The sequence below is a fragment of the Jaculus jaculus genome, chromosome 14 (assembly GCF_020740685.1).
Source record: "Jaculus jaculus isolate mJacJac1 chromosome 14, mJacJac1.mat.Y.cur, whole genome shotgun sequence".
NCBI classification, from domain to species: Eukaryota; Metazoa; Chordata; class Mammalia; order Rodentia; family Dipodidae; genus Jaculus; species Jaculus jaculus.
This window is the reverse complement of record NC_059115.1, coordinates 42,021-59,066: the sequence shown is the minus strand read 5'-3', so window position 1 is coordinate 59,066 and position 17,046 is coordinate 42,021. Positions and strand designations below refer to the sequence as shown.

Sequence of the window (17,046 nt, the reverse complement as noted above, 5' to 3'; positions counted from 1 at the left end):
CTGGCAAGACTTCTTTATTTTTTTTAGGTAGGGTCTTACTCTAGCTCAGGTTGACCTGGAATTCACTGTGTTGTCTCAGGGTGGCCTCGAACTCTCAATGATCCTCCTACCTCTGCCTGCTAAATGCTGAGATTAAAGACGTGTGCCACCATGCCTGGCAAAACTAGTCTTTTAAAGTTTTTTTTTAAAACTATTTTATTTTTATTTGAAAGAGAGAGATAGAGAATGGGCTTGCCAGGACCTCCAACCACCACAGACAAACTTCAGATGCATGCGCCACCTTGTGCATCTGGCTTATGTGGGTCTTGGAGAATCAAACCTGGGTCCTCTGGCTTTGCAGGCAAGTGCCTTAAGCACTAAGCCATCTCTCCAACCCCATAAAGACACACACACACACCACACACACACACACTCTCTCTCTCTCTCTCTCGTGTAAATATGTGTAGTATATCTGCATGAGCATATGCAAATCAGAGGCTGATGTCAGGTGTTTCTCTCAGTCACTCTCCACTTTTTTTTTTTTTTTTTTTCGCTTTTTGAGGTAAGATCTCACTCTAGTCCAGGATGACCTGGAATTCACTAGAATTCACTATGTAGTCTCTGGGTGGCCTCAAACTCATGGTAATCCTCCTACCTCTGCCTCCTGAGCACTGGGATTAAAGTCATGTGCCACCACACCTGGATTGTTTTTATTTTTTATTTTAGTTTTTGGCTTTTAGAAGTAGGGTTTTGCTATAGCCCAGGCTGACCTGGTATTCACTATGTAGTTTCAGGGTGGCCTTGAACTCATGGAGATCCTCCTTCCTCCCAAGTGCTGGGATAAACGGCACATGCCACTATGCCTGGCATCACTCCTCTTTTAAAGAAAAATACTTTATTTAGTTGCATTTGCATATGATGTTTGGGCACACCAGGGTCTCAAAAAAACAAAAAAGAAAAAAGAAAGAAAGAAACTTGGTCAATACTGGTTTCATCAAATATAAGAGGACCTTTAAACTATATAAAGACAGATGTGGTGCTAATGCATATATTGAAGTAGGGTCTCACTCTAGCCCAGGCTGACTTGGAACTGGAACTTATTCTGTAGTCCTAAACTTGTCTCAAACTCACTGCCATCCTCCTACCTTTGCCTCCCACCACACACTGTAGCCTAGGCTGATCTGGAATTCACTAAGTAGTCTCAGGCTGGCCTTGAACTCACAGCAATCCTCCTACCTCTGCCTCCCCAGTGCAGGGATTAAAGGCATGCACCATGTGCCACCATGCCTGGCTACAAATACATTTTATAAATGTTTTATTTTTATTTACTTATTTGACAGAGAAAGAGAGAAAATGGGAGTGCCAGGGCCTCCAGCCACTGCAGACAAACTCCAGATTCATGCACCCACTTGTGCACCTGGCTAACGTGGGTCCTGGGGAATCAAATCAGGGTCCTTTGGCTTTTCAGGCTAACACCTTAACCACAAAGCCATCCCTCTAGCCCCAAATATTTTTTTTAATTAACAACTTCCACAATTATAGACAATAACCCATGGTAATTCCCTCCCTCCCCACACTTGCCCCTTTGAAACTCCACTTTCCATCATATCCTCTCCCCCTCTCAATCAATCTCTCTTTTATTTTGATGTCATCATCTTTTCCTCTTATCATGATGTCCTTCTGTAGGTAGTGTCTGGCACTGCGAAGTCATGGAGATCAAGGCCATTTTGTGTCTGGAAGAGCACATTTTAAGGAGTCCTACTCTTCCTCTGACTCTTACATTCTTTCTGCCACCTCTTCTGCAAAGGACCCTGATCCTTGGAAGGTGTGATAGAGATATTTCAGTGCTGAGCACTCCTCTGTCACTTCTTCCCAGCACCATGATGCCTTCTGAGTCAATCCAAGGCCACTGCCATCTGAAATGAGAAGCTTATCTAATCAAAAGTGAGAGCAGCATTAATACATGGGTATGAATGTTAAGATAAGTGCTTACGGGGCAGTTTGGTGAGCATAGCATATACATTTAGCTAGACACCAGCAAGTGTTACACCCCTAGGGCTCATAACCTCCCTTGTTGTAGGTGTTCAGTATCAGGATGTGTTCCCTCCCATGGAGCAGGCCTCCAGTCCAATTAGAGAGTGGTTAGTCTACTCCATAACAGATGGGGCACTATTGTACCCATTGACTCATTTGGCCTGGCTGACCAAAGTTAAGGCTTGTAGTGTCCACTGTTGAGTATCTTCACTGGTGATTTTTCTCTCTCCTATTGAACCACATGCAGTGTAGCTTTTTCCAGTTTTCTGACAGCTGGTCTACATGGAGGAGGTTTTCAGCTCAGTTCCAGCAGGATTTCTCAGTGACCTTGCAACCCAAGTATGTGGAGTCTTCAGCAATAGGGTCTTACCATCTATTCCTGGTGGGAAGCCAAGAGCCTTGGCAATGGCTTGCAGTGTTTTGGGGGCATCAGGGAACTCCCTGGCCAACAACTCACTTGAAGGTATCCCATCTCTGGCACTGAAAATGTTCTAGTATCATTCTATGGCTTCTGGGTCCAAAAAGTAGGTTTCCACATGACTTATTCATATCTTCTTTGATTTTGATTAGCCCTCCCTCTACTTTTCCTTTATTCATTCTTTTCCCCTGACCTCACTTAGGCCTTTTCACTCCCATTAATCTGTTCTAATACTTACACATATAAAATACCATTCTATTAAGTACCCTCCCTTCCATTTCTATTCCTTTTATATCCCCTTTCTAGATTACTGGCTTCTGCTACTAAGTTTTATTCCATCTCACAGAGAAGTCCAATCATTTGGCTACAAATATTTTTTAGTAGACACTGCCAAATATAAATTAGCTCATTGTGTAGTTTTCCCTGTTGGACTAGTAGGGGTTTCCAGACAGACATTCTCAGGTCTCCAGATGATCATCATTACTGTGGGCGCCTTGTACTCATGGGCCTGGAAGGGAAGAGGCGGCCATAGAATCAAACCTCTTGGGTCCTGAAAGGGCTTGGTGCCAAAGGATCTGCCTACTGTCTCCACAGACAGCATAGAGAAATTTGTGCCTATTAAGGTAATGTTGATTTTGGCCAAGAATGGTAACATGCTGCTCTAAAACTCAGGCAGGCCCCTATAGGCAAGGAATGTTAAGAAATGTTAGGGACACTTTTGGTTAGAGAAACTTCTCTTTTCAGATGGCAGTGACCTTGGAATGACTCACCATAGTGCTGAGAAGTGACAGAGGAGTGGTCAGTACCGAAATATCTCTATTATACTTTCCAAGGTTCAGGGTCCATTGTGGAAAAGGTGGCAGAAAGAATGTAGTAGCCAAAGGAAGGGTAGGACTCCTTACAACCTGCTCCTCCAGACAAAATGAATGGACCTCACAGTGCCTAACACTACCTACACAAGACCATCATAATAGGAGGAAAAGATCGTAATATCAAAATAAAAGAGAGGAGCCTTGCGTGGTGAGGCACGCCTTTAATCCCAGCACTGGGGAGGCAGAGATAGGAGGATCAGCCTTGAGTTCCAAGTACCCCTAGGGCTACATAGTGAATTCCAGGTCAGCCTTGGCCAGAGTGGGACCCTATCTCGAAAAACCAAACCAAACCAAACCAAACCAAAACCAAAACAAACAATCAAAACCAAAAATAAAAATAAAAGAGAGACTGAGAGGGGGAGGGGATATGATGGAGAGTGGAGTTTCAAAGGGAAAGTGGGGGTAGGAAGGGAATTACCATGGGATATTGTTTACAATGATGGAATTTGTCAATAAAAAAAAAAGAAAGAAAGAAATGTTAGGGAAAGGTAGTCTGGAGACCTAAATGGAGCAGCTGCTTGTCTTTACCAGGGACGGGATTCCCATCACCAGCCTAGACCTGTGGAAGCTGCAGGGTGCCAACAACTACCCTTGGAGGCAGAGAACCACTGCTGGAGCCTAGAGCTGCGCTGGAGTGCTGTGTATGTCACCGCAACACTCCAGCGAGGGCAAGAGAACTTGTTCTGGGGTGTCCACTGTAGCTGGGCTCCAGCCGGGCGATCTGGTTTTCCAGTACTTGGCGTATCACCCACGCGTCTGCCCCCAGGACATGCAAGCAGCGACCTGTCCCAAGGCCGGGCTCCATGCCCAGCCCGATGCTACAAAGCGAAATTCTCAGACCTCCTGGCCTGGGCATACTCAGAAGTTAGGAGAAACCTAGTGGACACAGTGGAAGGAACATGGGCCCAGGTACACTACCTGCGTGGGCTTAAGGTGCCCACATGACCAGAATCTGTGACTCAGTCAGTCTCCATTTTCTCTCTCCTCCTCCTTCGACGTAGAGTCACTCTGTAGCCCTGAACTCACTGCAATCCTGTCTCAGTGTCTCTCTCCTGTTGCGATTACAGGTCACTACACCCAACATTCATCTTTTACAAAAGAACACTCTAGCGATCTTTGAAAAGACGACATGGTGTCAGGGGATGGGCTGGGCACTCAACACCCCAAATGCCAGCAGGTCACCCAATTGGATCACCAGAGGCTTGCTATGTAAAAACCTGTATTACACAAGCCCCTGACTCAGCACTAAGAGGCAGAGCCAGGGGATTGCTGCATGTTCAAAACCAGTCTGGGCAATAGCCAGACAATGTTTAAACCCGCCCCAGTTAAATTTTTTTTTTTTTTTTTTTTTTTTACTATTTATTTATTTATGAGAGAGACAGGAGAGAATGGGCACACCAGGACCTGTAGCCACTGCAAATGAACTTCAGATGCATGCGTCACCTTGTGCATCTGACTTACATGGGGAATCGAACCTGGGTCCTTAGGCTTCGCAGGCAAGTGCCTTGACCGCTCCTTTTTATCAAATAAAGACAAGACCAACCGTGGCCTCTCCTTAGATGCCACACTTAATGTCAGGTTCTTTGGCTGCACACACACAAAGGACACAGATGCAGTCCGGCAGTACGGTTATGCTTTATTCAGCATCCAGACGCCCCCCCCCCCCCCAGCCCCCGGCCCAGCTCAGAAGACCTTCACGGAGTGCAGCTGAACGTCGCCGCCCACCTCCAGCAGGCGCACGCTGGCCAGCGGCAGCCGGTGGCGGAAGTGGTGGTACGGCTCGTCCCCGACCACAGCCTGAGGGACGAGGGCGCAGTTAGGCCATGGCCCCCGACCCCGCGCCGCGCCACGGCCCGGGGAAATGGCAACCCCGCCCGGCCCCAGTTTCTCCAGCGGGAAAGCAGGGCTAATGTAGGTGGTACTGGGATCAAAGGAGTTCCTTTTGGCACAGAAAACAAGTGCTTCTCGGGGTTACTGGCTGAGGTCATGATCATGGCTTGGCACCCCTGCCCACGAAAGCAAGGCGGGGGGAAGGCGGTGAGCAGCGTGGGCGAGGGAAGCCCTCGACGGCCCATCTCCGCCGGGACGCGCCCCTGGGGGCGGTTCCCAAGCCCCTCCGTTGCAGGGGCAAGCCCTGACCTCATGCCCACGTTAGGGTTAGGGAGAAGGTCGGGGAGCTGGCCTGGGCCGTGCTTCCCTGCGACATTCCACTCTCGTCCACCCGGTCCGGTGGCAGTGGCAGCGGCCACGGTGCACCCCTCTCCCCCCCCCCCCCCCCCCCCCCCGGTCCTTTGAGCTTTGAGCTCCACCAGGGCAGCCCCGCCGCCACCTCCGCCGCCACCTCCGCCGCCGCCGCAGCTCCATCCCGGCCCTGGGCGCAGGCGCAGGCGCCTGTCGCCCGGACGCACCTTAAAGCCGTCGTCGGTGGCGATGAGGAGCACTTCGAAGGGCTGCCCGCGCTGGAAGGGGACGCCGGAACCGCGCTCCTCCCGGCCCCAGCTGCCTTTCTCCTTGCTGTTGAACACCACCTCGGAAGCATCCAGCCTCGGGTTGAAGTGCAGCGCGGCGTCGGCTTCCTGCTCCTCGCTGCACAGCAGGTTTACGTGGAACCTGTGGGACAGCAGAGCACCGCCATCAGCGACTTTCACCAAGAGGGTCACGACCCTGGACCACAGCTGCCCATTTCCAGAGCACCCTATGTACGAGGACCAGAAGACCGTTCCTGGGCAATGTTCGTATTTATGGGGTCCAGGGCACACATCCACCCACCCATGCAGGGCCCCTGCGCTCATGGCTGGGGTCCCTTCATTTCCAGAGTTTGGAGCCGCCTAGGAGTCCTGGTGTGATGGCCTCACTCCTGAAGCCAAGGGAATCAGTTTCCAGACCGGCTGGGCACAGAAGCCAGGAGTACCCACAGTGCCAACAAGGTCTGAAATCTCAGTTCAGCAAGCCATGGGAATGACAAGGGAGGCCTCCTGGGATCCAGGGCAGCTCCAAGCAGATTCCAGACTCTTGGAGATGGTTCCAGAATTGTACTAAGGACCCTGTAGTTGCCCTCCAACCCCAGAGCCATAGGGGACTTGAGGACTCTAACCATGAAGTCATGGGGAAAGTTGATGAGTACATCAGATTGGAGGCAGAAATAGCTGGGGCTTCCAAGACTTCGGTGGATAAAGATGTCTGGGCTGCCAGAAATGGGAATATACCAAGCCATGAGATGCACCACTCTTGTTCCTGGGATCTGAGATGTTACCTGCCAGCCTTGTCAGGGATGACGCCTCGAACTCTCAACACATTGCCCACTCGGATGCCCTCAGGCAGAGAGGTCTTGTGGGGGACAGTCTAAAAGAGTCAAGGTGTTGGGGCATGAGAAGCACAGATGGGTTAGCCTCAGCTAGGAACTGCCGGAACAGGACAGCAGAAAGCAGAAGAGACAGAGGATCCAAGAGAGATAGGCACAGAAATAGGACAGAGAGAAAGAAAAACAACAATGTTGCAAGAGAGGGTATCCAAGGGGAGCCAGAGACATCAAGAGGGACTGGGTCAGTCCCAAGGAACGCGATGGGCAATACCAGCTCTCCCCATGCCTACTTTCTCCTTTGATAGGCTGGACTCCACTGGGCCCAGTCTTCTCTCCTGGGCCAGTCCCCCATCCCAGTCCCTGTACTCACCGAGCTCTCTGACATGGTTGGCAAGGTAGGGCAGCAGTACTGTGGCAGACCACTGCTGGGGGGACCTTAAGTAAAGGCAGGGTGGGGCTAGGCCCAGTTCTCAACTCCACCCCTTTCTCCCACCACCCACACTTGGCACAGACTTGGGCCCTAAGGCAAAGCTGGCTAGGCTGTGCAGGCCTTCTGCCCTGCCCCACACACTCATGGCTGGTTTGGGCGGGGGTGGGTGGAGGTGGGTGGGGGGGGTGGTGTTGCCCATTATCTATCTCTTTCTTGGAACTATAGAATAGGGAGTTAATACTAAGACCCCAAGGGAGGCTTGCACAGTCACCTCCAGCCCACCCAGCCTCTTGCCTAGCACAGGGCTCTTTCTCGGTTCCCAGAGACCTGCTGCATCCTGCCTGGCCTGGCTGCACAGCGAACATCAGCATCTGCCTCCTCTTCCTTCTGGGAGGCTCCAGCCAGGGTTTAGGTTTCTCTGCTTCGCCCAGATCTGCTACTATGTTGTCACAGCTGTAAGAATAATGTCAGTAATTGTAATAATCTCAGGAGCCCCATTATGTCCTCTTTGTCTATTGCTGTGTCCTGGGTCCCCAGTATGTTCTTGGGACATAGAAGTGCCCAGTAACTGAGGATGAAATAAGGAAGATAAAATAACCATCAATCACCCAAAGCCTCTGTGTGCCAAAATCCCTGATGATGGTCAGGAGATATGAATGACAGGCTGCCTACCCCACTGATACATGGAGGACTCAGGCTGGAGAAACAGTTTTCCTACAGATCAAATGGCTCAGTTCCTGGCTGGGCCTTGTTTAAATTCCTGGCTTGGGCTGGAGAGATGGCTTAGTGGTTAAGTGCTTGCCTGTGAGGCCTAAGGACCTCAATTCCCCAGGACCCACGTTAGCCAGATGCACAAGGGGGCCCACGCGTCTGGAGTTAATTTGCAGTGGCTGGAAGCCCTGGTGTGCCATTCTCTCTCTCTCTCTCTCTGCCTCTTTCTGTCTGTCACTTTCAAGTAAATAAATAAAAATAAACAAAAATTTTTAAAAAAATTTCTGTTTCCTGAAGTTCTTGCCTGCCTGTCTCCATCTCCAGTCAAGTACCGCAGCTTGTTCTTTTTAGTGTTTTCCAGTTTCTGTCTGAACTGAGCTTAGCTTGCCCCCCAATTTCCAGGTGGGTCCAGTGAGTTATAGATTGGAGGTGTCCCAGTCTCCAACCACCACCCACAAGAAGAGTGAGACAAAGTGGGCTCCCTGCCATCAGTCCTTGTGCCCAAGGCTGTAAGAAACATCTTGGAATAGAGAGGTCAGAAAGAATAACGAAAGAACGAATAATGAAAGCAGGGAGAGAGAGACTGTGGGGGAGTTGAGTAGCAACCACACCTAGCAGCCTAATAGACCTTGAAGATATTCCCAACCCCACCTCTGCTGTCCCACTCATGCCCCACCTACCAGTGACAGAGCCCTGGGGCAGAAGCATGCTGGGAATGAGAAGGTGGGTGGAGACATCAGACTCACAACCTACTCTCCCTCCTGTTCCTCTGTTCCAGTGCTTCCAGACTCACATTTCTCCCCCACCACACATACAAGTACCCTCATGTTTAGCTCAGAGGAACAAGAGTTATGTATGTACCCTATATAAGGAGAGGAGCTGCATTGCTTAGGGACAATAGACACTCTATTCTGAGGGGGTTGAAAATTGAAGCTTAAATTGGATATGTCAGGGATCAAGCTTGTCATCTCTGATCTTGGGAGGTGTAGACAGCAGTTCAAGGTCATCCTTGGTTATGTATGAAGTTGGAGGCTAATCTGTGCTACATGAGAACCTATTTCAAACAAAAAACCTGAAGATAGCCAGGCACAGTGTTGCATGCTTTTAATCACAGCACTTGGGAGGCTGAGGTAGGAGGATTGCCGTGAGTTTGAGGCCACCCTGAGACTACATAGTGATTTCCAGATCAGCCTGGACTAGAGTGAGACACTACCTCAGAGAGAGAGAGAGAGAGAGAGAAAAGAGAAAATGGGTGTGCCAGGGCCTGTAGCCCCTGCAAATAAAATCCAGACACATGAGCCACCTTGCGTATCTAGCTTTATGTGAGTACTGAGGAATAAAACCCGGGTCATAGGTTTTGCAGGCAAGCGTCTTAACCACTAAGCCATCTCTTCAGCCCATTATTATTATTATTTTTGTTTGTTTGTTTGTTTGGAGGTAGGGTCTCACTCTAGCCCAGACTATCTCATTCTGTAGTTCCATGCTGGCCTCAAACTCCCAAGTGCTGGAATTAAAGGCGTGCACCACCAGGCTCTGCTCAAAATATTTGTATTTATTTGCAAGGAGAGTGCAAGTGGGGGGTGGGGTGAGGTGGGAATGGGCATGCCAGGCCCTCTAGCCACTGTAAATGAACTCTAGATGCATGTGGCACTTTGTGAGTCTGGCCATATGTGGGTACTAGGGAATCAAACCTGGGTCATTCGGTTTTGTAGGCAAATATTTTTGCCACTGAGCCGTCTCTCCAGCCTAGGGCATGTATGATTTTTTAAATAATGCATGCACTTTTCACTATTTTAATTGTGCAATAAGTGTTCCCAAGTCATAAAATGGTTTCTTAAACTTGAGGACCCAAGTACAAAAGTGTACTGAGTGGTTCTTTCTCAGTCTGTTCTCCCTGTTTTTTGCTGAAAAATTAAGTCCTAAAGCCATTTCTCTGTGAGAGTGGGCTTTTGGTCATTGGGAAAGTGCCCACAGAAGAGATTAAACTAGCTTTTGTAGGATCATGAACTCTCTTAACATTAGAGTTTTAGGGCAAAAGCACCATTTTTGGGACCCCCTCAAAGGCTAGGGTTGGCCACCAGTCCCATATACCAGTTCAAAGAGACACATAATGGTGAAAAGCAAAGAAAATACATTTATTCTTTGTAACACATTGGGAACAGATAATGAGGTTCAGTGACCTCCAAGTCCATCCTCAAGATAATGAGGAATCTCAGATTTAAACAGAGGAAAGATTGGGTTGGGGAATTAGCATTATGCATAATGAAGCAGTTCTGATCAGGGAGTGGTCTGGTTGATCATTGTCTCACTTCTGGTTCTGCTGGGTAGTTAGAAGAAGCCCTTATTACTTGAAGGGAGAATCCAGTTCCCCTGAGATTATTGCCTCTGTTTGAAGGTCTCATCATGGGCTGATATGTGACGCTCTGCTGTTACTGGAATCCAAGATGACTCCGGTTTAAGACAAAGGCTGGAGGCTTTGGGAAGCATTTTGGGATCTGGAACAGGACATTATAAAAGCTGTCAATAAGATGCCTTAGTTACTTTGTGCTTTCAGTCTTGAAGGGGATGAGATAGATGTCACCAGATTCTCTCTGTCCCTTGAGTGATTGGCATGCCTACATAACAGAATTAAGTAGGTGACTGTCCTGAAAATTTTTATTTATTTATTTTTTTTCTGAAGATTTTTTTGTTTGTTTATTTGTTTTTCGAGGTAGAGTCTCACTCTAGCTTAGCTGACCTGGAATTCACTACGTAGGCTCTGGGTAGTGTTGAACTCATGGCCTTGAACTGATGGTGATTCTTCTACTCCTGCCTCCCAAGTACTGGGATTAAAGACATATGCCACCACTCCTGATCCTAGAATTTTGGTCTTTTAAAAATATTTTATTTAGTTATTGGGGGGGGGAGGCAGGGAGGGAGGGAGAGAATGGGCACTCCAGGGCCCGTAGCCACTGCAGACAAACTCCAGATGCATGGGCCCCCTTGTACATCTCACTTACGTGAGTCCTAGAGAGTTGAACTGGGATTCTTTGGCTTTGTAGGCAAATGCCTTAAGGGCTAAGCCATCTCTCCAGCCCCTAGAATTTCATTCTTAAAAAAAAATATTTTTGCCAGGCATGGTGGTGCATGCCTTTAATCCCAGCACTCGGGAGGCAGTGGTAGGAGGATCGCCGTGAGTTTGAGGCCACCCTGAGACTACATAGTGAATTCCAGGTCATCCTGGGCTAGAGTGAGACCCTACCTCAAAAAAAAAACAAAAAAAAAAGTATATATGTGTGTGTGTGTGTGTGTGTGTGTGTGTATTTATAGGGCTGGAGGGATGGCTTACCAGTTAAGGTGTTTGCCTGCAAAGCCAAAGATCAAGGTTGGATTCCCCAGGACCCACATTAGCCAGATGCACAAGATGGTGCATGAGTCTGGAGTTCGTTTGCAGTGGCTGGAGGACCTGGTGTGCCCATTCTCTCTGTCTCTCTCTTCTTTCTCTGTGTCAAATAAATAAAATAATAAAATAAAATATTTAAAAAATATTTTATAGCCTGGGTGTGGTGGTACACACCTTTAATCTCAGCACTCAGGAGGCTGGACTGTGATTACATAGCAAATTCCTGGTCAGCCTGGGTTGGAGCGAAACCGTTCCTTGAAAAATCAAAAAACAAAACCAAACCCATGTTATTTATTTATGAGAGAGAGAGAGAGAGAGAGAGAGAGAGAGAGAGAGAGAATGAGAATGAGAATGAGAATGAGAATGAGAATGAGAATGAGAATGAGAATGAGAATGAATGAGCACCAGGACCCCTAGCTACTGCAGACAAACTCCAGACACATGTGGCACCTTGTATATCTGGCTTAAATGGGTACTAGGGAATCAGACCCGAGTCCTTAGGCTTTGTAGACAAGTTCCTTAATCACAGAGCTATCTCTGCAGCTCTGACATGATGTTTTAAAACAAAGGAGACAAATACAATATGAAGGCAGGGATGTCAGGTTTTTATCCTGATTTTATTTACCTTATGGACCCAAATTAGAAGTCAGTCTTTGACCAAACTTAGTTTATAAGTACCAGTTACTTCAAGAGTAAATTGTTATTAGGCATTCTGGAATATACCTGTAATCCCAGCACTGGGGGGCAAAAGCAGAAGAATCATAACAAGTTCACGGTTAGCCTGGGTTACATGGAGAATACCGACCATCCCAGTTTAAGTAATGCCTTTAATCCCAGCACTTGGGAGGCTGAGATAGAAGGATCACTGTGAGTTTGAGGCCAGCCTGAGACTACATAGTGAAGTCCAGTCAGACCCTACCTCCAAAAACAAACAAAAAATTATTTGGAGGCTGGAGAGATGGCTTGGTGGTTAAGGCATTTGCCTGAAAGCCTAAGGGCCCAGGTTCAACTTGCCAGAGCCCATACATGCCAAATGCACATGTGGTGCATGTGTCTGGAGTTTTTTTTGCAGTGGGTAGAGGCCCTGGTGTGCTCATTCTCTCTCTTGCTTGCTAACAAATAAAATAAATAAATAAATAAATAAATATTTTTGTAACATTTTTATGAGAGAGATAGCATGCGCATGAAAGAGAGAGAGAGAGAGAGAGAGAGAGAGAGAGAGAGAGAGAGAGAGAGAGAATTGGCACACTAGGGCCTCCAGCCATTGCAATTGAACTCAGATATGCTTGTGACCTTGCATGCTTGCATTAAATTGTACATCTGGCTTATGTGGGACCAACTGCTATGCTATCTCTCCAGCCCTAAATGGGTATTAAAAAAATTATTTGGACTGGTGAGATGGTTTTGTGGTTAAGGTGCTTGCCTGCAAAGCCAAAGGACCCAGGTTCAATTCGCCAGGACCCATGTAAGCCAGATGCATAAGGCCATGCATGTGTCTGGAGTTTGTTTGCAGCAGCTGGAGGCTCTGGTGCACCTATTCTTTCTCTATTTGCCTCTCTGTCTCTCAAATAAATCAATAACTAAAACTAAAATATTAAAAAATATTTAAGGGGCTGGAGGGATGGCTTAGCATTTAAGGCCCTTGCCTGCAAAGCCAAAGGACTGGGGTTTGATTCCCCAGGACCCTTGTTAGCCAGATGTACAAGGGGGCGCACATGTCTGGAGTTCCTTTGCAGTGGATAGAGGCCCTGGAGTGCCCATTCCCTCTCTCTCCCTCTTTCTCAGTCAAATAAATAAAGAAATAAACAAATACCTTTTTAATATTTATTTATTTATTTTGGTTTTTTCAAGGTAGGGTCCCACTCTGGTCCAGGCTGACCTGTAATTAACTATGTAGTCTCAGGGTGGCCTTGAACTCATCATGATCTTCCCACCTCTGCCTCCCGAGTGCTGGGATTAAAGGCGTGCACCACGATACCTGGTCTTTTTAAAAAATATATATTTTGTTTATTTACTAGAGAGAGAGAGAATGGACACACCAGGGCCTCTCTTAACTCTAACCCTAATGCCAGGTGCATGTGCCCCTTTGGCCATATGGCTTATGTGGGTCTTGGAGAGTCGAACCAGGACTCTTTGGCTTTGGAGGCAAACGCCTTAACTGCTAAGCCATCTCTCCAGCCCTAAAATGTTATCTTTTGAAAATAAGAAAGAGCCTGACTCCTCAGTTGCTTTCTGAATTCCTGTTTGGTGATGTGATTGTCTGGTCCCTCATGGGTCCCTACTGTCCTCCATGGGATTCTCACAATGTTGTTTTGGGTTTTCAGGCTCTCACACTTGAGGTTACTAAATCTCTTGGGTTTATAAATCAGTCTGCCTTGAGTTTGTTGTTTCAGTAATGAAAGCAGTCTGATTCAGATGAAAATCCTGAGAAGGGGGAAAGAGAGAGATGAATTAGGTAGTAGATGAATGGTAAGTCCTTAGTACATACAAGAAATAGAATCCTGGGTCACAAGGAGGAAAATGATGAGAAACTCATTGAACCAAGAACCTCCAAATGGCTCAGGAATCCATGATGCTTCTGGAAATGGACTGAAAACAGGAGGCTGAGGAATTATGAAAATCCCAAGGATGGTGATAATAGGAGTTTCTGAGTGGAAACATCTTAAGGGTTCCAATCTCCTACTTTCCTGGTAGGAAATGGAAAGCAGGCAGAAGGAACAGCTGGGGCAAGATCCAGAAAGGTGAAATTGATAGAACCCCCGACTCTCCACACATGTTAGGAGGAGTCTTGGTCAAGGGGTAGCAAACAGAGGGCTTCAATCTAACATACAGAGAAACTAAGTGCATATAATATCAGATGGTTATGATCTCCAGAGAACATAGTTAGTTGTGTGTAGCTGGTATCTTCTTTTTAAAAATATTTTATTTTATTTATTTATTTGACAGAGAAAGAGGGGGAGGGAGAGTGGAAGAAAGAGAGAGAGAGGGAGAGAGAGAGAGAGAAAAAAAAAAAAAAGGGCATGCCAGGGCCTCCAAGCACTGCAAATGAACTCCAGACACATGTGACCCCTTGTGTATCTGGCCAACATGGGTCCTGGAGAATCAAACCTGAGTCCTTTGGCTTTGCAGGCAAAAGCCTTAACCACTACACCATCCCTCCAGCCTGCAGGTATGTTCTTGTTGCTGGGACAAAACATCTGGCCAGAAGTAGCTTATGGAAGGCAACAGTTTATGTCAGCTTACAGTGTTTTTTTTTTCTTCCTGAGGTAGGGTTTCATTCTAGTCCAGGCTGACCTGAAATTCACTATGTAGTCTCAGGGTGAACTCGAATTTACGGCGATCCTCCTACCTTTGCTCCCTGAATGCTGGGATTAAAGGTAAGTGCCACCATGCCCACATTTTAAAAAATTCCTTTACTCACTCTCTTCCCCTGTCCTCATGTAGGCCTTTTCACCCCCAGTAATCTGTTAATCTGTTCTTCTACTTACGTATATACAGTGCCATCCCCTTAAGTCCTCCTCTCTCTTCCCTCCCTTATAGCACCTTTCTACTTTTAATATTTCATTTTTATTTATTTGAGAGAGGGGCAAAGAGGGAGAGGGAAAGGGAAAGGGAGGGAGGGAGGGAGAGAGAGAGAGAGGGAGAGAGAGAGAGAGAGAGAGAGAGAGAGAGAGAATATGTATATGCCAAGGCATCCAGCCACTGCAAACAAACTTCAGACACATGCACCTTGTTGTGCATCTGCCTTATATGGGTACTGGGGAATTGAACCTGGGTCCTTTGGCTTTGCAGGCAAGAACCTTAGTCACTAAGCCATCTCTCCATATCCCCCTTTCTATTTTAAAGTAGAGAACTGGCAGTGAACACCCAGTGAATCTGTACTAATAAACCTCAAGATCACGTCCTATTGACACACCTCCTCTAGCAAGGCTCCACTTCCCAAAGGTGCCACCAGCTGGGGGATCAAGTATGAGGCTTAATACCAAATATATGAGATGAGGGGGATATTTCACATTTGAACCATGACATTATGCAAGAAGCAGACATCTTCACAGACTTACCACAAAGCAGGGTGGAGAAGTATGTTAGGACACAAACAATAAACAATGATCCAATCAAAATTACTTTGTATATCTGTTGTAGACAGGAAGTATTCATGTGCATAGTCCTGGGTAGGAGGTGGGCAATTAAAGAGAATTAAATCATCTTCCTCTGTAGTGGGACCTCAATAGATCAATAAAAAGCCAGGCTTGGCAGCTTGAGAGATGGCTTAGTAGTTAAGGTATTTGCCTGAGAAGCCCAGGGACTCAGGTTCTATTCCTCAGTACCCATTTAAGCCAGATGCACAAGGGGTGCATGCATCTGGAGTTTGTTTGCAGAGACTAGAGGCCCTGATGTACTCATTCTCTTTCTCTCTCTATCTGACTCTTTCTCTCTTTCAAAATAAGTAAATAAATAGAATATTTAAAACAAACAAACAACCCAGGTGTGGTGGTGCATGCCTTTAATCCCGGCACTCAGGAAGCAGAGGTAGAGTGATCACAGTGAGCCAGCCTGAGACTACATAGTGAATTCTAGGTCAGCCTGTGTTAGAGTGAGATCCTACCTCAAAAAATACAACCCCCTAATATTAAATATTAAAGTGTTGTTACTTGGGAAGATCACCTGAGCTCATGAAGTCACCAGCCTATACCTCTCAATGGCAGGGAGAATGATGGCATGAGCAGAGGGTGGACATTACCCCCTGGCCAACATCAGGTGGACAATAGCAACAGGAGAGTTTGCCAAACACTGGCAAGGGGACACTTGTTATAATACCCATAAGCCTGCCCCCAACAATACATTGCCTCCAGGAGGCATTAATTCCCCACTGCCATCAGCTGGGTACCTAACATTCAGAACACATAAGTTTATGAGGGATACTTGAATGAAACCACCACATTCCATCCATTATGTAAAATGAAATAAATCATTAACCATCCATGATATAAAATGAAATGCATTCAGTCTAACTTTCAAAGTCCCCATAATCTGAGGTCTTTTAACTGAACCATAATAACAACCCCCACCAACCATAATGGCACAGAATAAACATTCATGCAACAATAGATGGCATTAGGCATAGCAAAGAAATATTCAATGAATACAAGATTTAAACAGGGCAAACATTAAACTCTGTAACTCCAAGTCCAACAACTCTAGTCAGTGACAAGTCTCCAAGTCTGATTATTCTAACCAGAAACAAGTCTCTGGAGTTCCAATTCCACCCCTCCAGCTAGGCTGTTCACAGTCCTGGGAAACTTCATCTGGGGCCAGCAGCTTTCCTTAGCAACCATCTCATGGTCCTGGCATCTCCACTGGGTCTCCATTGCAACCCACAGTTCATCCTCACAGCTCCATGGGGTCTCCATGCAGGCATCCAGCAAACCTGATTCACACTGCCCACGGCTGTTTCCAAAACACAAAACCACATTTCAACTCAATGGCCCTCTCTTTCCTGCATTTCTTATGCTTCACAATACAAGGTAGGGTGCCAGTTTGTTAATCCAGGGGGGAATAAAGCAGACTTTGAAGAACAGGACACCCCTTCAAAAGAGTCTACATTCTTCCTTTTGCTCCAGTGCAGGTCAGCTGGCCCAGTCTCAAAGGTTGTAATCTCTCAATTGCAGCTGAATGGGCAGCAGTTCACCCAAATATTTCCTTTTTTTCTGTGCCATATCCCTCTGCTCAGACCAGTCCATTTCTATACAAAGCAACCCTGCACAACTTCTCAGGACACAGGATAACAGCAAGCTTCTCACACAAACTGCTTCTAGGCCAATCCAGACAAAGCTCCTTTTCACCTTCATTAGCCAAACCTCACAGTCCATAGTTCTTACTGCATTCAGGTCTTTCAATTCTGACCAGAATAGTCCATTA

The 17,046-nt window shown here is 46.8% G+C and overlaps 1 protein-coding gene across 1 annotated transcript; it reads right to left on the bottom strand.

Moving 5' to 3' along the window:
• Positions 1-4,986: 4,986 nt before the first annotated feature.
• Lgals7b (galectin 7B) lies at positions 4,987-6,989 on the bottom strand. Its single transcript, XM_012951649.1, has 4 exons — positions 6,975-6,989; positions 6,557-6,645; positions 5,712-5,913; positions 4,987-5,100 (listed from the first exon to the last, which is right to left on the bottom strand). Exons 1-4 carry the CDS (start codon positions 6,987-6,989, stop codon positions 4,987-4,989), a joined length of 420 nt encoding a protein of 139 aa, XP_012807103.1.
• Positions 6,990-17,046: the final 10,057 nt, after the last annotated feature.